The following is a 27,638-nucleotide window of genomic DNA, read 5'->3' as shown; positions in this document are numbered from 1 at the left end:
TTCTGAAATTTAAGGCATTGTATATATCTAAGAATTTCTCTCTTTTTTTTTAAAGTAACCTCTACCCCCAAAATGAGGCTTGAACTCTTGACCCCAAGATCAAACCGACTGAGCCAGCCAGGCATCCCCATTGTTTTTTGTTTTGTTTTGTTTTGTTTTTATCTAGCTGGACCATTCAGGAAACTGGGGACCAGAAAAATGAATTGAAAATTGGATTTCACTCCCAGACCGTTGTTCATTCTCTTACACCATGAAACTACAGATTTCCTCCTTACTTACTCCTGCAAACGTGGGTTCTCCTTCACTGAATTCCTAATGCAAATATTGCTGGCCACTACCTTGGTGTTTAAATACGGCTGCCTTGCATTGATAGTTTACTGCTCGGTGTTTGTCCTAGCTTATCTCTAGTCATTCAGTTCTGGTGGCATAGGGCCTCCTGGTGGGCTCAGTCTAGAGCCTGTGACTCTTGATCTCGGGGTCATGAGTTTGAGCCCCACACTGGGTGTAGAGATTACTAAAAAAAATAAACTTAAAAAAACCCCATCTTTTTGGTGGCATAAATTGAATAGTATTTATTTCCTGTTGTCTTCACGGCCTAGCTCCATGCCAGGCCCCTAGCACACCCTTGATAAACTGCTGGAATGCATGCATTTCTACGAGAGCCAGTCTCTGGTCTTCCCAGCCACTGAGGAGAAAACCCACTTCTAGATTTGGGGATCAATGCCATATGCAGAGCAAAGACTCTCCTCTTGCAAGTGGCTTTTTCTATCCAGGCTCTTATCTGCTCCAGGCGGCAGAAGACCCTTACTTTCTGGTATTCGTATCCTTAGTCTCCCCAACATACAGTCATCCTCTTAGAGGCAGATAGAAACTCTAGCTGCATACGTTGCTGTGTGACAGTTTAACCAGAAACTTAGTGGCTTAAATCTCAATCATTAGTAAGTATCTCATGGATTCTGTGAGTATAAACTCAGGCACTGGGACAGCTGGTCTCTGCTCCCCAAATGCTTGGGCCCCTGTTGGGAGGTGACTTGAGGATTGGGGGAAATTCGGTGATTGAGGAGTAAAACTTTCCGCAGCAGTCTTCACTCACGAATCTGGCAGGGGATGCTGGGACCTCGTCTGGGCTGGTGGGAGAGCACCTCTCCACGTTCTAAGAACGACCATCCCAAGAGGACAAGACAGAAATCTATCATCTTTTATGACTGACCACTGGAAGTCGTAGGATGTTACTTCTCTTGTAGTCAGAGGCCCACGAAGTTCAAGGTGAGGGGACACAGGGCCTCTGAATGGGAAGCATCCACACCACATTGTAAAAGGAACATGTGGGATGGGACACTGTGAGGCTTCATCACCCTAAAACATCACTTTAATGCTCCCTGTTACCTACAGAAAAAAATTCTGGCCTTGAAGGCATCTTACAAATTGGCCTCAAATGCCTTTCCTGTACTTCGTTTTCTCCTTCATTCTGCTCAGACTCAATTGCTCCGTCACCCAAACTGGCCAAACTCATTCTTCCTTCTGCCCTTTTATCTCACCCGACCCCTCTTCTGTAGACCTGAGATTTTGTGTCTCACTTAACTCTTAAACTCTTGGTTAACGCTTGCTTAATTCTGCAGAATGACCTAAGGCGGCAGGGATCCTCGTCCTCGGAGATGGAGATTCTCAGTTACACTTCAGCCTGAGGCTGCACAGCGCCCTGTCCGGGTGGGGCCCTGTGCCATCTGCCGGGCTCACGGGCTCACCTCCTGGTGTGCGCAGGAAGCAGGAATGACAGGAGAGGCCTCAAACACAGCTCGCTCCCAGACTACCTCCTCTTCAGAGTCCAGATCCCCCAGGGGTGATTTTTCACCCAACTTGAAGAGCACAGAGTTCCTGCCCTCCCGGCCTCTCCGTGGAGGGGACTGTGAGCGCATGATTCCATATTAACCCAAAACCTGGCCAACCTTGTAACCCAAGGCAACTTGAAGCATGAACAATAGGTGTTCGACAGAGGGACGGAAGCTGCCGGGAAAGGGTGGAGGGACGGTCAGCGAACAGACACGGGACAGCGTCAGCCAAGCTAAATGCTGTGCGCCTTGCTGGTAGGTATGGCCCTAACTCGGGCGGGCCGACAAGGAAAAAGGCGAGAGTGGGGGGTCCGTGAGCCCGGGCCTGGTCTGACCCGCGGGGGTGGGGGTGGGGTCCGTGAGCCCCGGCCTGGCCTGACCCGCGGGGGTAGGGGGGGTGGTCCGTGAGCCCCGCCCTGGCCTAACCCGCGGGGGTGGGGGGTCCGTGAGCCCCGGCCTGGCTGGCTCTGTGCGTCCGCAGTAAGAGCGGAGACCAGGTTCAAGAAGGGAGACCCGGAGGCGGGACGCAAGCTCGTCTGATGAGCTCGGGACCGTTTCCTGCTAAGCAGTTAACAGTCCCGCACGACTGCCAGTGTGACCTTCCACACGACCAGCACACGGAGCGTGTCGGGGAAGCAGCAGAGGAAGTGTCCGGGGGCCAGCACGGGTCGCAGTGTCCGCGCGGGAGGACGGCGCGCTGGGCGGTGCCGGCCCCTCCCGGGGCACAGCGTCCCCGCCTAGGACCCTTCCGTCCCGAGGGTACACGGCGACCAGGGGCGGGGAGCTCCCGGCGCCCACTTAGCACACATCCCAGGGCTGGGGCCGACCACGCGGAAGGAGAAGCCTGCGGGACACCAGAAGCCGCTCTCGCCACCGGCGCCGGCCCCGCCCCCGGACTTCCGGGCCCGCGGCGGCCCCGCCCCCGTGCTCTGCGCACGCGCGGGCGCCATATTGACGGCGGCTTCCCTGGAGAGGTATTGGCGGTGAGTTCTCTTCCTCTAGGGAAGTCCTCTTGTAGGTCTCCACTCTTCCGTGTGTCCAGCTGGTGAGCCTTTGTCCTTGGGCACCCGCGGAAGCTTGGTCGCCCTCCCCCTGGGCAGGGGTCGTGCGCGTCGCGGCAGAGCGGTCTCGGCCTGCAGCCGCCACCAAGGCGCCCTGGGTGCCATGACTCTGCACCCGCTTCCTCGGCGACAGGCCGGCAGTCGGGGCTAGCCTGCGGGGGCGTGCTTCCGGGTCGGGGGTGCGGCGCGCACCGCGAGCAGGGGTCAGGATCGGGGATGGGGCTGGGGTCCGAGCTTGGATCAGGCGCTGTCATCGGGGACCGGGCTGGGGTCCGGGCTTGGATCAGGCGCTCTCGTCGGGGCCGGGGCTGGGGTCCCATCTTGGATCAGGCGCTCTCATCGGGGACCGCGCTGGGGTCCGGGCTTGGATCTAGCACGCACGTCGGGGCCGGGGCTGGGGTCCGAGCTTGGATCAGGCGCCCTCGTCGGGCCCCGAGGCTGGGGTCCGAGCTTGGATCTAGTGCTCACGTCGGGTTTGGGGATCGGTCACGTGATGGGGCGCGCAAGTCCGGGTTGGGGCGTCGGGCGCGTGCGTCCGCGTCGGTGCTGGGGTCGGGGGTTTGGTGGGCCCTTCAGGGTTGGGGTCTGAGCTTGGATCCCCAGCTTATCTCTCCTGGCTTAATTCCCGATATTCTGGGATTTAGGAAAACGGGCTTTGCAGTCTGAAGTTTGACATTTCCACTAACTCACGCTGAGACCCAGTGTTGACTTTTGCAGGAATAGTAATGATGAGCCTAACCGCCCTTACCTCCTCTAGGTTGGGACTCCGAGCACTCGGAGAAAGCCTCAGCCTCTTAACTTGGCATTCAAGGCTTGGTGTCCAAGCTTTTTCAGATGTTTTTTAACTTGAGCAGTTGTCTCTAGCCTCTGAGCTGTCCTGTTCCAGTGCCGTCTGAGCAGGCTCTTCTACCTGGGCTGCTCTCCCTTTCTCCCTTCCCCGACTCTTCCTCTGACGCCTAATGGTTCCCAGCCTTATTTCTGCCTCTCCCATCTCTAATTTGAGCTCTTTTTTATTTTCTCAAAAAATGCTTTTTTGATTCTTTTTAAAGATTTATTTGAGAGAGAGTGAGAGCACCCCCACATGAGTGGGGAGAAGGGGCGGACTGAGGGAGGGAGGGACTCTGCACTGAGCATGGAGGCTGACACCAGGCTGGATCCTATCACCCTGGGATCATGATGTGAAACCAAGAGTCATGCGTGCAATCTCCTGGGCCACCCAGGCACCCTTGCTTTCTCGATTTTTCCCCATCCCTCTTCCTACCCCACCCCTAGCGCCTCTGTTTCCCCATTGCTTTGTAATTGCGTGTGTCTGCGTCCCTCACCCGAATACCAGACTGTAAGCTCTGCGGGGAAGGGATGGGGTTCCCCGTGTTGGTATTCCAGCAGTTGGCCTAGTGCCTGCCCCATCATAAATGTTAGAGGAGCGAAGGGAGTGAATAAAACATTTTTTTTCTAAGTCAGGAAATACTTCTTAAATTGTAAGTCATCATTTTAATAATGATCTTACTTTTTTTGCAGGAATTATATAAAGTTCAGAAAACATGGTGAGTTGATATGCATGCCAGTAAGCTGTTGCCTGATAAATCTATTGCTCGTACCTATAGACTCGCATGAGAAAGTTGGAATGGAAGGAAGCAGAGCTGGAAGGGGCTTTTTCCTCATCAGTGTGCTCCCACACACTGAGCTTTGCATGCCAGGGTGTTTTGTAAGACGGTTAATGGGCCGACTTCTGGTAGGTAGGAGTCACTTGCCTGTTTTCCTTTGCAGTCTCGGAGATACGACTCTAGGACTACCATATTTTCTCCAGAAGGTAAAGTGGAAATTGTTTAAGCTATCTCAAATTAAAAAAATGTCTTTGAATTAGTTTGACCTAAAGGGGAAAAAAATCTAGAGACTTTTTTTTTTCCTTAAGTTTTATTTATTTAAGTAATCTTTACACCCCACATGGGGCTTGAACCCATGACCCGGAGATCAGGAGGCCCGTGCTGCACTGACTGAGACGGCCAGGTGCCCCTACCTACAGACTTTTAAAAAAATCCTTGCTAAGTTGTTCATCCTCTTGTACTTTGGGCTGATTTCTGGTGACCAGGTCGGTCAGGTGCCTCGTCGGGGGTAAAAGTGGGGCTCCTGTGTGTGGCCTGCGGCGGTGTGGCTGGCTTCCCTTGGGGCCCTGTGCTGGTTGCTCACCGCTTGTGTCTTGTAGGTCGCCTGTACCAGGTGGAATACGCCATGGAAGCTATTGGACACGCCGGCACCTGCTTGGGAATCTTAGCAAACGACGGCGTTTTGCTTGCAGCAGAGAGACGCAACATCCACAAGCTTCTTGACGAAGTCTTTTTTTCTGAAAAAATTTACAAACTGAATGAGTAAGTGAGATCTTAGGGAAGGGAGTGGAGACTGTCTCACTTTCGCACGTAGTGACATCGCACATATTTTGGGAGGGCTGTTCCCTGTGACGTGGTAGAATTGAACAGTTTTTACCTCAGAATTTTTGCTTTTGATTTATCTTGTTTGAAACCTCCTTGAGGCCCAGGACCACGTGTCACCCCTTTGCCAGCGCAGAGCCATGCGGTCAGTGGAGACCCCGCGTGGTGTAGTGATAGGAGCCCAGGCTTGGTGGTCACACAGGTTTGGGTGAATTCAGAAGCTGTGTGACCCTACACTGGTTGTTCAGTGCCTCCGGGTCTCAGCCTACTGGAGTAGTTACGGCAGTTTGGTGAAATAAAATGAACAAGTAAACTAGCATGGTGTCCGGCTTGTGGCAGGCCCTCAGAGCATCGTTCAGAGTGGCTCCTCAGGAATTCTGTGGAATTATACTGCCTTACCAAACCACAGACCTCGCGGCGGTGTGGGGGACAGTTCAGCCAAGCCCTGTACCCGTGGGGAAGTTCCTGTGACAGTTGGGTGTGTGGGACTTTGCAGCTGGCAGACAGCGCAGCTTGCTGATGGGACCAGCCCTTCAGTGATGGGCTTGTCTGAGGGAGCACCGTCCCCTCTGCGGCGTCACTGTCAGGCTTGCCAGGCAGGACAGAGGCTGTCAAGTCTGTGGGAGAGCCAGGGCAGACCGGGGGGCGAGGACAAAGAAAGAAGCGCACCCCTTGTGTGAGCCTAGCCCTGGACTTGGAGGCGGGCTTAGAAAAGACCCTTCCCGTGGTGCCTTCTCCTTCACCTCCATCAAGCCAGGCCTCGGGACGGAGGAGGGCACAGAGCGGCCTGTCTTCCCATCTGGAAGACCTCCATTGCCTTTGTTGATGACTCTTGGGATTGACCTTAGCTTCTTCACGTTACTCTCTTGCCCTGTTAATGGGGGGTGATGACAAATACATCTGCTGAGGGTTCTGTGGGTGCATTTGTGTACTTTTCATGTGGAATGACATCAGGGGGAAAGTCTGTGAAGATGACGCTTCTGTTGTTTCTGTAGTGGCTTTGGAGCAAGTCTGGTGCATTTCTAACAGAACTCGCAAACCGTTCCCTGCTTACCAGTGTCTTTCTTTTCCTCAAGGGACATGGCCTGCAGCGTGGCCGGCATAACTTCTGATGCTAATGTTCTCACTAACGAACTGAGGCTCATTGCTCAAAGGTATGGCCGTAAATAGCGTCACTGAAGATATATATGTTAGTTTTGATGTTTCTAAGGAGAACTCATTTTTGCAAAGATCAAAGTCATTAAAAAATGTGTTAATTGAAAATTAAAGTTTTCTTAAACCGAAGTTGGAACATGTTACTTCCTGTAAGGATATTAGGGTGTGGCCATGCCCTCCTCCCTTCTTGAAATGACAGGTGACTGTGAGACTGTCCCCGTGGCACAGGGTTATTTGCAGATGGTGTTTTGCTTAAGGTGTATCTGTGTTTTAGAGAAAACTATTAATGTGCCGATTTCTTCATCGTAGGTATTTATTACAGTATCAGGAACCAATCCCTTGTGAGCAGTTGGTCACAGCCCTGTGCGATATCAAACAGGCTTACACACAGTTTGGAGGTACTGAATTTTTTGGACATTGTATACCAAAAAGTTAAACCATTTTATGAGTAATAGCCTTTTTGAGATGGTAAAAAGAAATTGAAAATTAAATAAGAAAACACTTTTCATAAATCCCTGCTTCGTGAGTTAACTGGCTTCCGCTGTGTGGATTGTCATATGTTTTATTAATAGACTGCTGGAAGGCCGTAATGCCATTTTCAAATCTGGAAACAAATTGCTTTTTACATAATAATGAAATTCAGCACTGGTCCTCTGTGTCTTTATTCCCTTTGCTGGCTGTGTCCAAATCCTAGAGACAAAAGTGGAATTTTGGCTGGAGCTTATTGGCGGTGTTCAGAAAACAAAGCAGTTTATGAAGGCTTCACTTCACAGAGAAGGCTGTAGTCCCCCTCAGGGTCTCACGTAACCATAGTGGTGCTGAATGCAGATTGCTGACGTGTTTGGCTGTTCGTTGTTGTTAAAGGAAAACGTCCCTTCGGTGTTTCGTTGCTTTACATCGGCTGGGATAAGCACTATGGCTTTCAGCTCTACCAGAGCGACCCTAGTGGGAATTACGGAGGATGGAAAGCCACGTGCATTGGAAACAATAGTGCTGTGAGTATTTTTGTGCTGCTATGAAATTGAGCAAAAGATCTAATAATCACCATAATTTTCAAGTGGCCGTGAGTGTAAACTGTTCTATAATAGCTGCCACAACCTTAATGTGATGGGAAAACATCTTCGATTTCTGCTGGTAACGAAGTCGCAAGCACTGCTAATACTCCTGGGACTTACTGTCTACAGTTATAATGAAAGGAAATGCCAATTTTCAGTGAGAAGTTGTGGAAATAGATGTAGGTGTTTTTCACATCCTAGTTCTCAGACCCCTTCCTTCTGTCACGGACCCCTCGCAGGTCTGGGGAGGTCCAGGTTGCAGACCCCATTCATAAGCATCGACAACCCCCTTGTCACCCCATCCCGTGTCTCCCATCCCTGCCTTTAGAATTGTGTGTTCGGTTATGATGCCCACAATGACTCAGCCATTATTCTTCTGACCAGTCCAAAAGAGCGCAGGAATTTAAAGGAAATTCTTTGTTGATTCTCCTTTATGTCTTATAGGCAGCTGTGTCGATGTTAAAACAAGACTACAGAGAAGGTGAAATGACCTTGAAGTCCGCACTTGCTTTAGCTATCAAAGTCCTAAATAAGACCATGGATGTGAGTAAACTCTCTGCTGAAAAAGGTAATTGGTGTCCACTCCTGATTGGCTCAGTTGTTGAGAGAGGCGATTGAGCGGCTCCTGGGTTCAGCCCTAACGTGTTGTCCGAGTTCATTGAAACAGCAGCCTTATGAATCGAGCGGCCTTATCCCTGTTTCCTAAGTGAGGGTGCCAGGCCTCAGGGAGGTTCAGTGCCTTGACCGTAATCCCACCCTGTGTCCAGAGCGTAAGGACTTGGGCCTGAATGTTCTCTGTGTTCATAGTTAGAGATCTGAGTCATGCTACTTTTAGTTAGTAATTGTCTGATCAGCTTCTCGACAGCCCATCTGTGTTTGTGTGTGTGTACAATGATACGCGTGTACTTAAGTATTTACCCGTAGGGTGTCGTTGATCCGAGGGATGACATTTGCACGACTTGTGATATCCTCTGTTCTTTTGAATCCGCTGATGTTATCTCATGTTGCAGTTTTAAATACTTTATCTAGTTTAAGTTATATGATCACATAAAACAATATTTCTAAATAAGGTTTTCAAAAATTTGTGGTCGGTTAATGGGTTGACTTAGTTTAGGATAATTTGGCTTCTGGTGTTCCTTAGAAAATGCAGTCGACTTGCAGACTGTCCTGTGTCATGTACTTCTCCCTGATTTCAAGGAGGCGTTTACTCCATTTCCCCTGCTCAAAAAATCCCTTCTCCCTTGATATCACTTTACTTCCCTTGTCTGCGGTCATGGAAGCTTTTTTCATGCCTTTGTTCTGAAGAGCTTTCAAAAGCCCAGGAAAAGGCGTGTGATCACTGGTTAGAGACGCTGACTGCGCCTTCAGGGGCTCTGACGACGACATGGGGTTCCTCTGGTCGTTGCAGCCAATGGCAGCCCAGCTAGAGCAAGTGGTTGGTGTACTTTTTGCAGGAAAGTGACAGACTGGCGAGTCGGAGGTTGGGATGGGTGAGAAGGACACGTAAGTAGGAGTTCGATAGGAAGTGACAGGATGGGAGGTGTTCTTTGCTGTCAGAGTAGCCGTGAGTCGAATGCAGCACCAAGCCTGGGAGCGTGGGGAGCCTGGGCTCCAGGGGGAGCTGGGACTGTTGAGTTGTTTGCCCAGTGTGCCCCCCGTAACGTGCGTGTGCTCGCTTGCAGTGGAGATCGCCACCCTGACGAGAGAGAACGGGAAGACGGTCATCAGGGTCCTCAAGCAAAAAGAAGTGGAGCAGTTGATCAAAAACCACGAGGAGGAGGAAGCTAAAGCCGAGCGGGAGAAGAAAGAAAAAGAGCAGAAAGAGAAGGATAAATAGAAGGGGAACCAGGGGTTTTGTAGCTCACGTGGGGCCATTTCAGTGTCCTCGCCATCCTTTGCACCCTGAGAAAGCTGCGCTTGTTTCGCTCATGTGGGGACACGCGGGCGGCACCGGCTGTGTCAGGTCCTTGCTGTCTCTGTCCAGTTGAATCCTGTAATGGCGACGATTCGTCGTGGATGCCCTCGTCCCTCCTTGTTTTTGGTAATAAACCTTGGAAAGAACGGAAGTGGTGAAGGGAGAGAGTGTCTGTGGCAGGAATCGCTGACGGCCCCGGGATCGGTAGGGGCCACGGTCTCCCCGAGAGTTAGGTGCCCTGTGGCGGCCCTTGCGCTTTCTGTCCGCGAGCTGCGACAGCCGACACGGTGCTAACTTCATAAGAAGAAGGGTGGGAGTCGTGCACTCAGGGTCTCTCTTGCTGTGTCCCCTTCCGTTTGGAGCAGAATAGAGCTGTCCTCTTCTCCTAGGCGTCTGACGGGAGAATCCAGGGATGCAGGGGCCCCTGTCCTGTTCCCAGTGTCGATGGGTTCATGCTCGATTGCAAGTGTGTGTGCACGCCTGCACGTACGTGCATGTCCGTGAGTCGTTAACGACACGTGGAAGCCGTAACTAAGTGAAACCCTACATACCCACCACCCAGCTTGGAAACAGCAGTTTTGACACCCGGGGTGTCCCCATCTCCTCCTGTTGACGGTGCTTATATTCTGGCTTCCCACCCCTCGCGCTCCTCACAGAGGCCGGCGGGTGACCCGACTCGGTCCGCGGGGTTCAGTCTGAGGATGAAGTTGAGGGCTGGGTCAGGCCCAAGCTGGGGTGTGGGTGTGAGCAAGGAAGGCTGTGGGTCCTGCCCCAAGACAGGCCGCCCAAGCTGAGATATTGAGGCCGCAGTGGAAAAGTGGAACCAAAGAGAATAGTTCAGACCAGAGGAGCGCTGTTGCTGAGTGTGCTGTCATTACGATCGAGTCAGAGCTTTGCAGAAGCTGTGGGGCCGCGCTCCGTCGGCGGTCGGCCCGGCCCGGCCCGGCCCTCCTGTGCCCCGCAGCCCAGGTGCGGGAGGCGCCAAAGCTCCCCAGGTGATTCTCAAACCTGACTACACGTGAGAAACGCCCAGCTTGTCAGAACAGGTGGTGGACTCGGCTCCCAAGATTTGTACGCGGTGGTTCTGCGCGGCAGGGTGGTGTGTGCGTGCCAGCCCACTGTGCTGTTCCTGCCGAGCTCTGTTCTCAAGCCCCTTGACATGGCGTGTTTTTAATCTGAATGTCCTTCTGCCGTGTACAGCTGGTCGCCGTTACTCCAAGCAGCTGTGTTCTGTACAGTCATCGTGAGCACTGGGTGAGCAATACTGGTCTGTGGCTCGGGGGGATGGATGCCGGGCCAGGTTCCCCAGAGCCTCTGGCCACAACCCTGATCAGGCGGTCAGCACGTGACCTCGTGTGTGTGTGTGTGTCCGTTTAACCTGTTTTGGTAACCCGTTGCTCTCGAGCGCATGGCCAACAGCTGTAACGCCGGAACGGAGCTCGTCCGACTTCCACCCTGAGCTTAGGCAGAATCACCAACAGCACAAAGATGCGAAAAATGGCACAAGACAGACTGAAAGAAAAGCTCGTTGACAGTATGGGCTGAACCGAGGAGGCAGGGCTCCACTCTGCTCCTGGCGGTTCAGACCTCTCACGGTTCTGCGCCCTCCCACAGTGACCATGGGGCACCATCCGTGTTGGTTTGGGGTTACAAGCAACTTTGCAAATGCAAAATCTACATGGTGAGGACCCCGCACGTGGTCACGTGACCCTTTGGGTCTCGCTGTGCACGGAAGTGGAGGTAGACGGAGAAGTGAGCTGCCTGTCTCCAGAACAGACCCAGAGTTCAACCCTGGGCCACCACAGTCTCACGCGGACTGTTTTGACGGCCCTGTGACTGGTCTTCCCTTCAGTCCGTGCACAGCGGCTAGAGGGAGCTCTCCAGGTGCAGCTCTCCGGGTGCAGCTCTCTGAGTGTAGGCCGAGGCTGGGCTGCCCTTCCTGCCCAGGGAAAGCCAGGTCCTTTACTCTGGTTTACAAGGGGCCCCAGTGCTACCTTCTCTTCCTCCTGCTCATTCTCATCCGAATGAGCCTTCTTGTTCCTTGAAATACCAGGCCTCTTGCAGCCCAGGGCCTTGGTACCTGCCAGTGCCTCTGCCTTGAGAATGCTCTTCCCTGGGAGTGTCTGCATTGCCCACTCCGCCATGTTCCCGTGTCAGCTTGTTTGGGCCACTGCCCAGAAAGGAGCAGCCGCTTCTCCCCACACGCACCCTCCCTTACCCTGTGGGGTTTCTCCATGTCCTCCTCACCACCAGGCACGTCTGCTTGCTGTCCAGAGCAGGGACTTAACGGCTACGTCCCAGCATCGAGAACAGAAACAGGCACATACTAGGCTTCAAATACTGAGGAAGAAGTGAATGGTGGTCCCTGATATGCTGGAGTGAAATCCAGAAATACACTCCTGTCCCGTCCAGGTAGTGGAACTGGTGAGTTTTCTGGATTCTGACCACGCCTTGAGCGCTTTCCTAAAGCTAGGACAGCTGCAGAGGCTGCGGGGGATGAGAGCCTACTGCATTTTCCCCCATGTCCGGAGCAAGTACTCAGGACTTAATCCTAATGATGGAAAAATCTCAACATACCTTTAAAAAAAAAAAAAAGATTTATTATTTTTTAAAGATTTTATTTATTTGACAGAGAGGCAACGAGAGAGGGAACACAAGCAGGGGGAGTGGGAGAGGGAGATGGAGGCTTCCCGCTGAGCAGGGAGCCCGATGCGGGGCTCGATCCCAGATCCCAGGACACTGGGATCGTGACCTGAGCCGAAGGCAGACGCTTAACGACTGAGCCACCCAGGCGCCCCAAGGTTTATTATTTTTAAAGATTTTATTTATTTGACCATGCATGAGCCGGGGGAGCAGCAGAGGGAGAAGCAGCCTCCCCACTGAGCAGGGAGCCCAACACAGCTCGATCCCAGGACCCTGGGATCATGACCTGAGCCGAAGAAGGCAGATGCTTCACCGACTGAGCCCCCAGGCGCCCCTAGGATTTTTTATTATTTTAAATCCTCTCCACGCCGCACGTGGGGCTTGAATTCGACCTGGAGAGAAGAGTCGCAGGCACCACTGACTGAGCCAGGCAGGTGCCGCTCACCCTTTGCTGAAACAGCTTCATGCCGGGGAAAGTGAAAAGTGGGGGCAGGGTGGGGGCTGCTCTGACTGGTTTTCCCCTTGTTTCAAGGCTCTGTAGCCTAGACCCTCTGCAGCCCCTTTTCTCCGTCTGCGCCGTGGTGTGTGGATAGCTCCGGGCTGCAGGTGGAGCCGGATGCGTCCTGAAGGGAGCTTAGCAACCCTCATCTGAGCTTGGGCTCTTGCAGCGGGGCTCAGCCACGGGCGGGAGGACCGTGACAGGCAGAAGCAAGAAACCGAGAGCTAAAAGGTTGGAATCTTGCGTCTATTTCACTTGGGCGAGTTACAGATGTTTCAAAAATGATTCATGTGGGGGAAAAAATCAGGTGTTCCTGGGTATAATTTTACTTCTGGGGTTTTTCTTAATCAGAAAATAAGCAAGACTCAGATTTCTGGTCTAGCACTTTGAAAGGTCCATGAAAGTATTTGTTAGCAGTGCAAAAATATTCCACGTTCTGGGGGAAAAGAAGTCAGAAAGTAGATTCATCTCTGTTCCTCTTGACCACGTTCCTGGTAGTTTTAGGGTGACGGCGATTCGCGGCTGAGTAAGACATGTTCTCAGTTATTACTGTGCGGCTGTGCAGGAAGGGCAGGGCTGTAATCAACTGCTTGCTAATGTGGACACGTGCTGGACCCCCGGTGGCCGCGAGCCGTGGCTCAGGAGCGAAGGCCTGGCAGCGGGACAACCTCACATATTTATGGAAAGCCTGTAGCTGAGCAGAGCGGGAGCAGGAATTGTCAGGGGGAGACGGTGAGTGACAGGAGACGAGGTTGGAAATGTGCACTGACGAAACCAGACCATTCTGCAGACCGTGTGCAAGGCAGGAGCCGCTGAGATTTTTAGTTTTTTTTTTTTAATTTCTTTTAATGATTGTATTTATTTGAGAGGGAGAAACAGCATGAGCAGGGGGAGGCAGAGGGAGAGGGAGAAGCAGGCTCCCCGCTGAGCGTGGATTTTCCCCACGTGGGGCTCGACCTCACGTCCCTGAGATCATGACCTGAGCCGAAATCAAGAGCCAGCCACTCCACCGACTGTGCCCCCCAGACGCCCAGATTTTAGAGTGAACGAGGGAAAGGAGTACACCCCACCTCGAGTCTGGGAGCTGGACCAGCTGGGAGGCTGCAGAAACGGGAAGAAGGATGAGGGTCTCAGTGGGAAAGGGACCAGAGGAGGGAAGCTCCCCGGAGTGAGGGGTGAGAGGGGCAGGAGAGCTGGGCCAGGGCCTCTCACTCAGTAAGTACTTAGGCTCCGAGCTGACAAGGCGCTAAGAACACGTGAGCGGGGCCCGGGCGGCACCGTCGGCGACGCGTCTGACTTGGTTTCGGCTGGGGTCCTGATGTCACGGTTGTGGCATCGAGCCCCGCGTCGGGCTCTGTGCTCAGGGCAGAGTCTGCTGGAGATTCCTGCTGCCTCCCCGCTCGCGCACCCCTCTCTCTCAAATAAAGAAAACTCTCTTAAAAGAAAGATGATGAGCTACCCCTGACATTTTCTAACGTTTTTGTCGTCTCGGCCTGGTAGGGAAGAAGTTGGTAAGAGTGCGCGTCACCCAGTGAGGGCATCCGGGTCACACGCTTTTCCCCTTTTTCTTCCAGATACTCTTCATTTGTGTTCTTTTCTGCTCGGTCTGCCCACCTCCTTGCCCAGCTTCCTGTCACGGCTTAGAAAAGTCATTTATGAGCTCTTTGTCATCTGTGTCCCAGTGTCCTCTCTTTAGCATTTGCATTTTTGTTTTTAATGCTGATTGCTGAAGGTTTTTTGTGTTTTTGTGTTTAGGCAAAGCAATGAGTCATTTACATTTCTTGTTGTTAGTATAATACATATGAAGATATTCCGCACGCCAAAATATAGAAACATTCTATACAAACACTAGCTTGAAAAGATACGTGCACGCCGACGTTTCTCGCAGCATTTTCAGCAGTAGCCGAACTATGGAAGCAGAGCAATAAAGATGATGTGTATGTACACAGGGGACTATTGCTCAGCCATCAAAAACAGTGAACTCTTGCCATTCGCAATGACGTGGACAGAGCTTGAGAGTTATGCTCAGTGAAATAAGTCCGCCAGAGAAAGACAAACACCATATGCTTTCCCTCATATGTGGAACTTAAGGAGCAAAACGAGCAAAGAAGAGAAACCAAGAAACAGACCCTAAACCACAGAGAACACAGCGCTGGTGACCAGAGGGGAGCTGGGTGGGGGACGAAGGAGGGCACCTGTCGTGACGAGCGCCAGGTGATGCAGGGAAGTGTTGCATCACTGTGTTGTACCCTTGACACTACTATCACACTGTGTGTGAACGATGCTGGAATTACAGCTCTTAACAAGTATAGAGACAATCTTCTAGTACATTTCTGTTTTTATCATGCATAATTTTAAAAATATAGGGGGCCTGGGTGGCTCAGTCGGTGAAGCGTCTGCCTTCGACTCAGGTCATGATCCCAGGGTCCTGGGATCGAGTCCCGCATGGGGCTCCCTGCTCAGTGGGGAGCCTGCTTCTCCCTCTCCCTCTGCTGCCATTCTGCCTACTTGTGCTCTCTCTGTCAAGTAAATAAATACAATCTTTTAAAAAATAAATAAAATAAATATAATTGGTAAAATATAAAAATAAAAAATATATAATTGGTATCTATTTTTAAAAGTCAGGATTTCGATTAATCATGCAACCTTAATTCTGTTGTTCAGACTAATGTCCTTGAATGAATTCAGAATTAGATAAAATGAAATACTTACCCTTTTTTGGTAACGGCTGTACCGAGACGTAATTATCATATGCCATGCAGTTCGCCCCTTGATGGCACACGCTCAGGGCTCTAGTTCTCACAGTTGCGCAGCCAGTGGCACGGTGTTTTCATTTTCCCAAACGGAAACCCTGTCCCACTTTGCCGGCTCCCCGGCCCCCCGGCCCTGGGCACCGCCGGTCTGCTCTGTGCATGCAGACTTGCCTGTTGCTGACAGGTCATGGAGTGCGGTCAACAAGCCACCACGTGGTCGACATGACCAGTGTCATGTCAAGGTTCATCCAAGGTGCAGCGCGGGTTGGCAATTATAGGAGAAATAACAGCAGGAATCCTTTTTTTTTAATTGCTAATACCCCGTTGTGTGATTATCCTGCCTGGCGGGCAGGAGGGTGGTTTCCGTGGGGGGCTAGCCGAAAAGCGCTGCCACGAATACTCTTGCTCAGGCTTTGTGTAGACTTAGGCCTTCGTTTCTCTGGGGCATGTCCTCAAGTGGAATTGCGGGGTCATACCTTGGTTTATTTTTAGTCCATCTTCGTGCCAGACATTCCTATTAGCGATTCAGATTTTAAAAGGAGTCTACTTCCCCTATTTTCTCCTAAAAGAGCCCAGTGTAAGCGGAAACTGGATTGACTCCTGAGGGAACGTACATGAATTTGTTGGTCACCGTTGAAGGAGGTCTCACGGTTGGGGAGGACTTCTGGTTCCTTTCATGTTGGCACGAAGAATCTCTTCTCTGAGTGCCTTTATACCTAACACTAGGAAAGGCCGAGTCTTTGATGCTATACCCAGGAGCCTTATATAATAACATCTCTGAAAAATCCCAAACCGTACAGAATGGGAGAATCCAGGATAAATTGTCTCCTGGGTCCCGAACAATCCAGTAACTTACTTTTTCTGATTATAAAGCAGTATGTGCTCACTTTCACAGTATGTGAACATACACAACAGATTAAATAAAAATCGCCCATGCAGTCGTGCTCAGAGGTCGCCGCTGTGAACTTTCTCACTGGCCCAGACGCTGAACAAGTCTACCGGTAGAATTCGGCAAATTACAGGCCATTTGTTTAAAAATAGTTTCAAAGAAGAAATTAAAATACGTTTTTTCCCCCTCTCATTGCTTCCCAAAAGTATTTTGAAGCCTTAGAAAACCCCTTCCCTGTAGGACAGAGCAGAACTGTCGTTTGTGGAGTGAAGCGTATGCGTCGGTGACTGCGAACTCTCACGGGCGCCTTGGAAAGCGTCTACTATAATCACAGCACTCGGTGGCTGAGGGCCCAGACGTGCTTGACGACTTAGAGGCATCTTTCCATTTTGCGGTTGAGAAAACCACAGCTCGGAACAGGTGAGGGACGTGCGCCAGTGCTCCCGTGCGGGCTGTTCTGCCTTCCCGGCCCGGCCCATCCGGCGGCCTTCCACGGGCCTCCCACACCTGTCCCCCTGCATGCGCAGCTTCCCAGCGGGGAGTTTCACACATCTGTAGGGACGCTGATGAAGCGTGAGCTTAGAACCCCTCACTGGCACAGCCCCTTCCTTCCAAGGCCCCGGGAAGGACCCTCACAACGCGTTCTTAGGTTTCCGTGCTTACAGTTTGCAAGAGGGAGACCTTTAGGCGGCAATCGGTAGGTCCTGCTCTCTGTTCCCACACCCACGCCCCTCCTTCTGGAGGTCTTTGGAGGGGTCGTGGCTGTGATGTGCGCCGTGCACCGCGAGGTGATTCCCGATCATCCCAGTGTAGACGTGGCTTCCTGGGCATTTCCTTCCAACAGCTATTCCAGCCAGCCCAGCATCATGACAGGAAGGTGCGGGGACAGAAGCTGCATCACCACGCTGGAAGAGAAACAGGGCTTGACACGGATGGAATCAGAAGCCAGTCTTCAGACGTGCAGAATTATGAGCTGAAGATTCAGTTCTCGAGGCCAAAAAAGCGGGAGAAAAGCTAGTACACAGATACGTCAGTGCATCAAACCGTGGTTTTCTAGATTCTGCAATATTTGTCCACATCTAAAAAATGGGTAGTTTGTTGCGTCTTTTAAAATTCTAATTAAATTAATAATATAAGAATCCTCACTATAAAGCTGACGTTGCTCTCCACTGTCCCGAGGAGGAAGTCCCTGCTGGCCCTTCCGGCCTCGCCCCCTCCCCCGCCTTGACAGCTGTTCTCTGTCCTTCCTCACAAAGCTCTCTTCTACCCCAGAGCCTCACAGCCTGCCCCCCACCCGCTGTGACTGGCGCTTTCTCTGTCTCCTAGCTCAGGCCACCGCCCCATCACTTTCTATTTATTTCCTCAAGAACTCTTAGCAAATTCTGAAACTATCTTGTTTATTCTCTGCCTTCCTCCCCTAGGCAGTAAGTTCCCTGAAATTAGGGACAGATCTGTCTTATTGACCGCATCATCCCAAGAGCTGGGCATATGGTTGCTTCTCAAGTGTCTGCTGAATGAATAGCTGGGAAGTGATGGAGCTAGAATCCAAACTCATGTTTATTTGACATCAAAGACCAAAGGCTGTGTGCTTCCCAATAGGCTGCCATCTTTCTGTTTTTCAGTCTGTCATCCCACAGAGCAGTGGGGGGATCAGACGTGCATCCGAAGTACAGCAGGCAAGTTCAAGTCTGGTTCCCTGAGGACAAGAAGATCATATGCAATCAAGGACCAAAATGTCCTTCGGCATGCAGATAACCTCAAGTATTCCTTAGTGTGCAAGAGACTGAAAACACCGAAATTAATCAGGCGCCTTCTAGAAGAGCAAGGAAAGATTGTGTCTCAGGTGAGACAGCTGCGGAACTGGACGTTACCAAATGATTTCCAGTTTTCAAAGACTTGGCTCAGGTGGCTTGGAATTCGGTGAAAGATAATCAATTCTCTGGGACAAGAGGTGTTGTAAATTAGCCCTCAGAAGGAGCTCTTTGTGTGGCTGAAAGATGCTCGTCTGGTCTTGCGTCTTAGCCATAAAAAACCTGACATCAATTAGTATGTGCACAGGAACTGAAGCTGGATGAGAACCCTTGCTAAATAGATTAAACGGGATAATTAGAGCAGATTCCCAAACGTACGGGAGAAACAGCTCCAGCTTGGTTCCCTCTTCCCCTCCGTCCCTAAAAGCAGTATGTGGCAGTGTACAAGTTACAGATGGAAGTGAATCTGTTTAATTCTGAATTTCTGTGTGTGCTTTTTTGAGTTTGAGAATTTCATGATATTCCTTGACTGGAGGGGGGATTGTATTAAATCGGCGACCATTAAATCAAATTCGAAGATGGAGGTTCTGCTTCGTGTGTAGCCACAGATTTCTGGAGTGTCCGTGGTCTACACCTGCAGTATAATTTGTCCTTTGAACTTACTTTGGATGTATGTAGCGGTGTCTATGAATATCTCTCAGTTCCAGAATAGAAAGTGAGTGACGTCTGGGTGGTATGTTTGATAAGAATGCTTAAATTCTACCTTTTGCGCAGAATCGAACACTTAAACAGTTGTGTCCCGCAGACATTAAAATAGGGGCATAAATGTCTTTTATAAATTCATACGAGTGGCCCTTCCGTGAAGGGCAGGTCACAATATGATAGATATTTATGGATAACAGGTTGTGTTTACTTAGTGCAAACGTTGAGCTTGGTGCATGTTACGTAGTTGCAAATCTGGTGGAGAAATTTACAGAAAATCCAGATTTGATGTTTCACTGTAGAAATTCCTATGCTTTAGCAGCTCTGTTGACATAGCGTCCACGTGCACATCAAGGACCCGTGCGCATCGTGACAGGAGCCACAGTCAGACCTCCAGAACGGGTCTACCCGCTTGTATCGTTGGTTTGCTTTCAGAGAACAGCCCTTCCATGATGTGACTCATCGCTCCCAGGTGTAAAAGCCGTGGGCGTTTTGGGCGGCATGCGTAACCTCACTGCACGTTTACGCGGAAAACAGTATCTTTATCCCTAACAAGAGTTGGTATTTGTCCAGGATACATTATAATTTACTGTGTTTTGTAGTGAATTGCCATTTCCTTGTTCACTTGTGTTTTTCCCTTGGGAATCGGGTCCAGGACCTTGTGGTATAGACGTGCTGCCATTAAAGTCTATTGAGACAGCTCAGTTATACGTATGGTTTATATTTTTGTGATTCGTGATTTTTATGCACAACTACTTAACTATTACAATCCAACAAAAATATGGCCAATTAATTTTTCTTTCTTGAAGCGCTGCACGATAAAATATGTCTGCCCCTTTACATTTTGATAGCCATTGAAGTAACCCTGACAAGGACCTTTTATTCTTATAGGATTTCTTTTGAAGGACTGAATTTTAATGCCCTATCAATACTTGCTTTTTTTGCTTTAATCTGTGAAAACACATTTAATTTCAGCAGTAAAATTGACAGCATCCATTTTTATCTTTAATTAACTTTTCAGTTTGGCTTTCATCTTAAAGGCTTACAGCAGAATTTATCACCAAACTGCAATGGAAATGCTGAATGGGAGATTCGAGAATCTGCCCGGCTCTGCATTTAGCTCAGTTGACCCCATTATAAGAAAGGAAGTGAACAACGTCGGTATGCGAGACGGTCCCTCGGTCCCTCGGCTCCCAGACGACCACGTTATCTGACTCCCGACCCCCCTCCCAGCAGCTCTCTTTTCGCTGCAGGGCACGAGCTGCCCCCTTGGCTTCAGCGTTCCGTAAGTAAGCGCACCAGAGAATGATTGCCCCATACAGGGTGATACCTGCCACCTCCCGCACGTGACGGGCCTGCCGCCACGGGCTTCCTCTTCTGCCTCCAGGTTTCAAGGCACCACTTAAAAAATAAAAGAGGACGAAATCAGAGAGGGAGACAAACACAAGAGAGGGTGGCTGGAGGGGTGGGGGGATGGGGGACTAAGTGATGGACATTAAGGAGGCGACTGGGTATTGTTCACAACTGATGAATCCCCAACTCTACCTCTGAAACTAATAATACACTGTATGTTAATTAATTGAATTTAAATTTTAAAGAAAGAGTAGGGGTGGGGCCCAAAGAGAGCTTTCCTTCAGAATGGTTGTCTCTGAAGCCAGGCCGCCCGGGTTTGAGTCCCTGCTCACCATTTTCAGCTCACGACCCAACATTCATTTACTCATCTAGCGAACGTCTGAGTATCGCCCGGTGCTCCATACACTGGGCGCACCCCGGCGAATAACGTGGGCGCAGCTACTGCCGCCCTTCGGGAGCGAATGTTCTAGGGAGGAATCACACACTGAAGGGTAATTACAAACCGTGACCTGCTGAGCGGAGGGGCAGAGGGAGAGGAGGACCCAACGTACACAGCTGGTTTGTCTCAGGAGGCGGCGGGTATCAGGCGGAGCAGGGGAGGTGGTGGTAGGAGAGAAAGAGCAGGCAGGGGGAGCAGTTATGGGAAGGCCCGTGGGCAGGACAGCCGCTGGAACAGCTGGAGGAGGGGTGCGGCGGGGCACTTGAGGGCATCAGGGTCGACTCTGAGGACCCTGGCACGACTTGGGCTTCGGCTTCTCTGTTCAGTCACTTAGGCCGCCTTCTGCAGAACGTGCTGGGGCGTGCAGGGCAGCAGGCTGAGCTGGAGATGAGCGTGCCAATGACTATAGCAGTAGGAGGGAGGAGTAGGTACAGGTTCAAGGTTCGTTCGATGTGGCGAGCAAGGCAGGGTGGGGAACCGAGCATGCCCTGTTTAGCTTAAGCAAGTAGTTGGACGGTGACGCCACTGACCGAGATAGGAAGAGCGAGAGGACAAGATGTTTCGGGACTTACCAAGCGCCAGGTCCAAGTGACGACGTCGTCACCTACCCAGGGGGACACACTGGGGCTCTGAGGTGTACATCTGCTGGTTGTCAGGACGTGGGAGATCCCTTGACGCAGAGGGTCACAGAGCGTGGGGTCCGAGCAGGTGGAATTCCCAGCATGCTGTCCGGGCGGGCTAAGAGAAGGGAGGACAGGGCAGGTCGCGGCTGACACCAACACTGCTCTTGGACTGCTTGAGATCGAACGGGCCCGCATATTTAAGGAGCACGAAGATCATGACAGTTGCCCACTCCTTGGCAAGGTGAATATGGCAGTTACTAAATGCCGCTTTCCACAGCAAGCCACTCACTGGCTGGTGGGTGTTTGCAAAGGTGAACCAACATAGACTCTAGTAGAGGACATAAGATTTACAGAGAAAAAGATGGAAAGTAGGAAGTGCTATGAGACAAAAGTCAAGTGTTCTGGGTCTTGAGAGAAGGGAGGTGGCTAAGGCTGGGGGAGACCAGGCTGTGCTTCGTGGGGCAAGCAGCATTTGAGGGGGTTCTTGAAGAAGGGGTGGATGTGAATATTCAGAGAGGGGGAGGAGGAGGGTGGCCGAAGGCAGGGACGTGGGATGAGACCTGCACACTGGTCAGAGGGCTACGCGTCTGGGATGCAGGTGCTCGGTGCAGACTGTAGGGCAGCCAGCTGGGTCAAAGCTCAGAACGCTGGAAGTCTGATGCTGTGTTAGGGGACTTGGGCGGTGGGGGCTGCAGTGCTCATGCCCTGTGTCAGCCGTGTCTCCTAGCAGCGTGACAATGCCTATTATCAGAGTCAGGTGCAGCCACCGCATCCAGCAACCGAGGGTAACGGGCGTATCCTTCTGGAAAAAGCCATCCAAGAGGCACACTTTATATTCCATAATTATCTGCTTGGATTTTAAAGTGCCCAACCAATTTCTCACTTCGCCTTTCCCTTACAAACAGTCACAACACCAAGTCGTCTTTTTCACAGACTAGGTAAATCGCCATGCTCCGTGGTTATTGATAGGACACCCTGAGGGGGGGGCTCCAGGAGTTGCGTTATGCTTGCTGTGGCGGAGCTGACAACCGCTGAATTCCGGTTTTCCCACCGAGAGGTCCTGTGACCTCCAGCCATTATTCAGCCGCTGTTTCAAGTCCCCTAGCTGTGAAAGTGGAATAACACTTGACTTTCTCAGATGCTGTGCGGGTGAATTGCATAAGTGTCTATATGCCCCATATACTGTGCTGAGCAAACAGAAGTTTGCAGTGAAGGGACCACAAGCACTTTCCGTCCAGTGCGGAGTGTAATTGATGACTCACCTGACCCTTTCTGTGGCCCCTCTAAGTTCAGCTCAAGGGGAGTAGCTTCATTGGATTTTGTTTCCATGTTCCCGGCTGTACTTAGACCTAGGGGAAAAGTCTTACCTAAATTTTACCATTTACATTCTTTACAACCAGGTTTTTTCTTTTTTAACAGACTTACTGAGTCTGGAGCTTGGTGTGAAATTCCGGCTCATAAGAAGTCTTACAGGTGTGAAGAATCGGTGAAACGCTCTGCCACTTAAGTTTAAAGCTAATTCGCCTGAATCTCTTCAGCCCAATGAAGCTTTCTAATCAATTATGAACACAGAGGATGAAATGTAGGGTCGGGAGGGATTGGAGATGGCACTCCAGCAGTCTGCCCCCAAAACCAGGGGAGTGGCCATGTTTCTGGTGGATGGAGTCACCAATCCTTACAGACGCTCACGGCTGGGCACACGGGGTGGGGGGGGCACTGGTTACAGACGCTCACGGCTGGGCACACGGGGGGGGGGCACGGCCTCTGCTGAGACCGCTGCTGGTCATTTCTGCGGGCGCCTGAAGGAGGGTCCGGACTGGGCCCCCCGGGCCCCCCGCCTGGCTTCAGGGAAGAGGGAGCGGGCAGGGGGCGAGCCCCCCTTCGTCCTCGCGCTCCAGCCGCGCCCTAGTTCCGCGGGCAGTTCTGGTGAGCGGAATAACTTCCTCCTGCCCGCAGACTGTCCGTCTGCTTCCCGCGGTGCTGCACACAGCACAGACGTTAATTAGCGATGGTGATCACAGGTAGTTGGGGGCCTGCCCAGGTCGCCGGAGGCCAGATGAGGGACCGGCCAGGGCGCTGGGCCCGGCTTTTCGCTTACCGGGATTGAACGCCCTGCTGCGGTCACTGGCGTTGGGTCCCCGGGTCCCGCCCGTTCGGGGGAGGGGCCAACGGGGGCGGGGCCAGGCGCGGAAAAGGCGGAGCTCTAGCTCTAAGCGGGCTTCTGAGCAGAGAGGCCAAAGGCGGGACGGAGGCGGGGCTACGGGCAGGGGGCGGGCCCAAGGGAAGGGGCGGGGCCAGGCGCGCGAGCCTCCTCACGCGCCGCGAGCCCGCGGGAATCCTTCGAGCTGAGGTGGCGGCGGCGGCCCCGGACTGAGGAGCGGAGCAGCCCCTCGGCAGCAGCCTCCGTTACCCCTTGGCTCCCACCCACCTCCCGGCTCCATCCCTCTGGAGCCCACGTTCCTTTCCCGCGCGGCCGTCGCGAGGCGGCCGCCTGCGTTCCCGCGCGGGGCCGGGCGATGTCTGCGTGGGGGTCCCGGCCCGCGGTCGTCGGCCTCGGGTCCCGCCCGCTCCGCCTCCTCCTCCTCTTTCAGCTGGTCGCGGGGCGCTGGGGCCCGGCCGGCGCGCGGGGCGGCGCGCCTGGAGGTGAGCCTGGGCGCGGGAGGGCAGCCCCTGCGTTCGCCCTCGGAGCACGGGGCGGGGGTCGCGGGGCGGCGGGAGTCCGGGGGGTGCAGGACCCCGGGCGGGGGCTGTGGGGCGGCCGGGGAGCACAGAAAGGTCAGGGGGAGCAGGGCGCGGGGCGCGGATCGCGGGGCGGCCGAGGGGGGTGCGCAGACCTGTCAGGGGGCACCGGGCGGCGGGGGTCCTGGGGGCGCGGGGCGGCCGGGGGGTGGGGAGCAGACGGGTCAGGGGGCGCGGGGCGGCGGGGTGAGCATCGCCGGGCGGCCGAGGGGCACGGGGCGGCGGGGGTCCGGGAATTACGGGGGCGCAGAAGGGTCAGGGGGCGCAGGGCTCTGGGCGGGGATCGCGGGGCGGCCGCGGGGTGCGCAGACCTGTCAGGGGGCACCGGGCGGCGGGGGTCCGGGGATTACGAGAGGACCGGGGGACGCAGAAGGGTCAGGGGGCGCGGGGCAGGGATCGCGGGGCTGCAGGGGGGCACGCGGGAGTCGCAAGGCGCGGGGCGGGGATCGCGGGGCGGGCGGGGGTCGCGGGGCAGCTTTGCGCCGGTGCCGCAACTGCGGCTTGCGCGGAAAATCTTGGTGCGGAGGGCAGTGATTACTTTTCCTCCTGGGGGCTTGAGCGAGGTTTCAGTTTGAATGCCCAGCTGCGTTCATTTAAATTCCGAGAGGCCGCTTGGGGTTTTGTCCGATGACCTGCATCACTGGAACTGTGGGTGACACGGTGTACACGCCGATACAACTTTCTCAGTAACAAAGGCCATTGTCACCTAGCAGCGCTCTCCTTTCGTGCTTTTGGCTGGGCTGCCCACGTTGTTCCTTCATTCCCAGGCAAGAGTGGAGCTTCTTTAGGGTTAATACTAGGGGTTGAGACCCGATCTTCTGCCCCTGGCCCCCGTCTTCCTCCCCACTCTCGTCCCGGCAGCATTTGACAGGCTGTGCGGGCAGGTGTTGGTTGTAGAATGCCAGGCGGCAGACTTCTCTGGCTGCCGGGGCTCATTTGCATCCTCAGTGCTTCCTTAGCTCCGGAGAGCGGGGCGGTGTTCAGCCTTCGGAAAGATAAGATGTTCCGGACGGGAATAGAAACGACGAAAGAAAATGTACTTCTTCAGACTCCAAGTGCTTCAGAAGATCTCAGAGTCAGTCCTCTCAGTATCTTGAAGAAAAATGCCATTTATGGAGCACCTACGATGTGATCTAAGCATAGAAAAGGGAAAAGATGAAAGCCGAAATCCATATCAATATTTCAGTTTTTATGAGTAAGTTTCTTAAAGAGAGGAGGACACATTATTCAGGTATAGGAAGAATCTTTTCTCGTCTTTCCTTAAGCTTTTTAAACAATGATTTCTGATTCTAGGAAGTAATAATCTTGAAGACTAGAATTATTTGTTGCAGGATGTATTGCTTACGGAGACTTGAGAAACCACGTGGAGGTGATTTAGACACTTAAAGAAAATCCTGTGCTGAGAGTGTTACAACAAAAAGAAAGGAATCTGATGTTTGGAGCCGGACAAACCTGGGTTCAAATTATGACTCTGGCCTCTCATCTTCACGTGGACAAGTTTGTTTTCATTGGCTTCCTTTGAAAAAATGGGGGTAATATCGTATTCTGAGTCATCTTCAGAATTAAGTAATATGTGTGAAATGCCAGCTGCTGTGCCTGACAGTCTAGAAAGAGATAGTTTCCTGCAGCTTTTGGTGAAAGTGGAACTTTTTTCATCTGTTTTACTATAAAACCTTGTAGTCAAGCAGTAAATGGTGTCAGTAGCTATGTGCTCCCGCGTGGTGTCCAGCGTCATGTGCAAACAATCAGGGCTGATTCATTCCTCCTTGCTGGCCCAGTCTACTAGCAAAGACCTCTCTTAAAATAACATCATGTTCTATTACCTTTATGTTTTCTCTTTGTCCCACAGGAGCTCCTTAAGAACTGGGATTTTTTTTTCAATTTTAATTTCAGTATAGTTAACATACTCTGTTAGTTTCAGGTGTACAATATCGGAATTTAGGAATTCTGTACATGACTCGGTGCTCATCACGGTGAATGTGCTCTTCATCCCCATCACCTGGTCCCCATCGTCACCCCCCCCACCTCCCCTCTGGTGACCATCAGTGTGTTCTCTGTAGTGAAGAGGAAGACCTGGGATCCTAGCCTGTGTATCTTTGCATCTCTAAGACCTGGCTTATTGTAGGAGTGCAGTAAATGTTTGTGGAGTAAGGAACGGAGCAGTAATCGCTCTTTGGACGTTCGTTTGCTCATCTGTAAAATGAGGGGCCATAAATGGCTCCCCACTCCAGCTCTGAAATTCCCAAGATTCTGCGTGCTCTTAGTAAGTGATCATTTGAAGAACGAAGTGATAATAGATGGATGATGGGCTTGCACACTTGCTCCTAAATGCTGATGGGATTTGGGTATAACTGCCTTTGAATGCAGGGCGGCTTGCAGTACTGTCTGGAGACCAGCCACTAACCTGCCGTCTCCTTGGGCATACAGCTTGACCTTGCTTTATTTCTCCCTCTTTAAAATGAGAGCGTGGTCGTAGATGTCTAGGTCCCTTCAGCCATAATTGCTTTTATATTTACATTTTGTCGTTTTCGTGTTTATCTTAGAATTTTATTTTATTTTTTAAGATTTTATTTACTTGAGAGAGAGAGCATGAGCAAGGAAGGGGAGGGGCAGAGGCAGAGGGAGAAGGGAGAAGCAGGCGCCCCCCACCCCATCAGGGAGCACGATGCAGGGCTCCATCCCAGGACCCTGGGGTCATGACCTGAGCGGAAGGCAGATGTGTAACTGACCCGAGCCACCCAGGTGCCCCAATATTTATCCTAGAATTTTAATAATCACTGTTTCTTATGGTTTTCTGTAAGCCAATCCTCAGGGAAAAAAAAGGTCTAGTCTGCCAGCAGCCGTACTTAATGGGTGATGGAAAATTGCAGAATTTGAAAAGTGGCTCAAGAGACAAATTTTGTCTGTATTAAAGAATAGTGGGGCACCTGGCTGGCTCAGCCGGAAGAGTGTGTAACTCTTGATCTCGGGGTCATGAGTTCAAGCCCCGCAGTTGGGGCGTAGAGATTATGAAAAATAAGAACTTAAAAAAGAAAATAATTAGTACATTAAGATAATACCAGCCTTTTTAACTGATCTGACCATGATTGGGGCAGTGATTTATGGAAATCGGTCATTAGTCAGTTATATTTCTTAGCTGTGTGACATTTTAATGGCTGAAACTTTTTTTTTAGTATATATGGTAACTGAGTTCTGTCAATAAAAGGGAACTAAAATAATTATTTCATGGAAAATGAGAGCCATGAAAGATTTTTTTTTCTTGTCACCTTTAATTATTTTCATTCACATTTTCAGAAGCTAACAGGAACACACGCATAGTGGCTGTCATCTCTCCTTTTGTGATGACATCCAAAAGAGTCCCTGAGTGCCTCAGGTCTTCAGGCAAACCTTTCACATTATTTGAAATTAAACATTAAACACAGTCGTGCTCTAATGAGCCATACTGTGAGCACCTGGCAGGTAGAGTTCTGTTTGTGCATTTCCTGATGGACCCGACTTATTGATGTAGCCTAGCAATGGGACTTTGAAAGGTTTTCAGTCATTTGTCAGAATAGGGTTTTTTTTCAACCTATAAACTACAAATTAGATCTAGCAAGTAATTTTTTATAATTAGGATATGAGTTTTTAGTACAGTAATTCCAGTACAGAACATTTTTCTTCTAATAGTATTATTCTTCTCCCTTAAGAATTGGAATTATTTTTTTTCAGATGTAATTTTAAGTTTAATATTGAATAAGTATGTCTTGACAATGTGAGTTGGCAAATATTGTTATAGTTGTTGAAAAAAGTTGATAACTTGTTTGTTT

General features: G+C 51.5%; 1 protein-coding gene across 3 annotated transcripts; it reads left to right on the top strand.

The window, feature by feature from the left end:
- Positions 1 to 2,723: 2,723 nt before the first annotated feature.
- On the top strand, positions 2,724 to 9,592 carry PSMA4 (proteasome 20S subunit alpha 4). 3 transcript variants are annotated; one of them, XM_045804430.2, is made up of 9 exons: positions 2,724 to 2,812; positions 4,409 to 4,434; positions 4,658 to 4,700; positions 5,094 to 5,256; positions 6,393 to 6,470; positions 6,781 to 6,869; positions 7,336 to 7,466; positions 7,971 to 8,094; positions 9,209 to 9,592. In XM_045804430.2, exons 2-9 carry the CDS (start codon positions 4,432 to 4,434, stop codon positions 9,361 to 9,363), a joined length of 786 nt encoding a protein of 261 aa, XP_045660386.1. In that variant the 5' UTR covers positions 2,724 to 2,812; positions 4,409 to 4,431; the 3' UTR covers positions 9,364 to 9,592. The 3 variants fall into 3 exon arrangements, with proteins under 3 accessions (XP_045660386.1, XP_045660388.1, XP_045660387.1); XM_045804431.2 differs by having other exon boundaries at positions 2,797 to 2,874; XM_045804432.2 differs by lacking the exon at positions 4,658 to 4,700 and having other exon boundaries at positions 2,756 to 2,812.
- The last annotated feature ends 18,046 nt before the right edge of the window (positions 9,593 to 27,638 follow it).

Source organism: Ursus americanus, chromosome 28 (assembly GCF_024610735.1).
Source record: "Ursus americanus isolate L20-20 chromosome 28, mUrsAme1.1.p, whole genome shotgun sequence".
Lineage (NCBI taxonomy): Eukaryota > Metazoa > Chordata > Mammalia > Carnivora > Ursidae > Ursus > Ursus americanus.
This window is presented reverse-complemented; position numbering and strand designations above follow the sequence as displayed.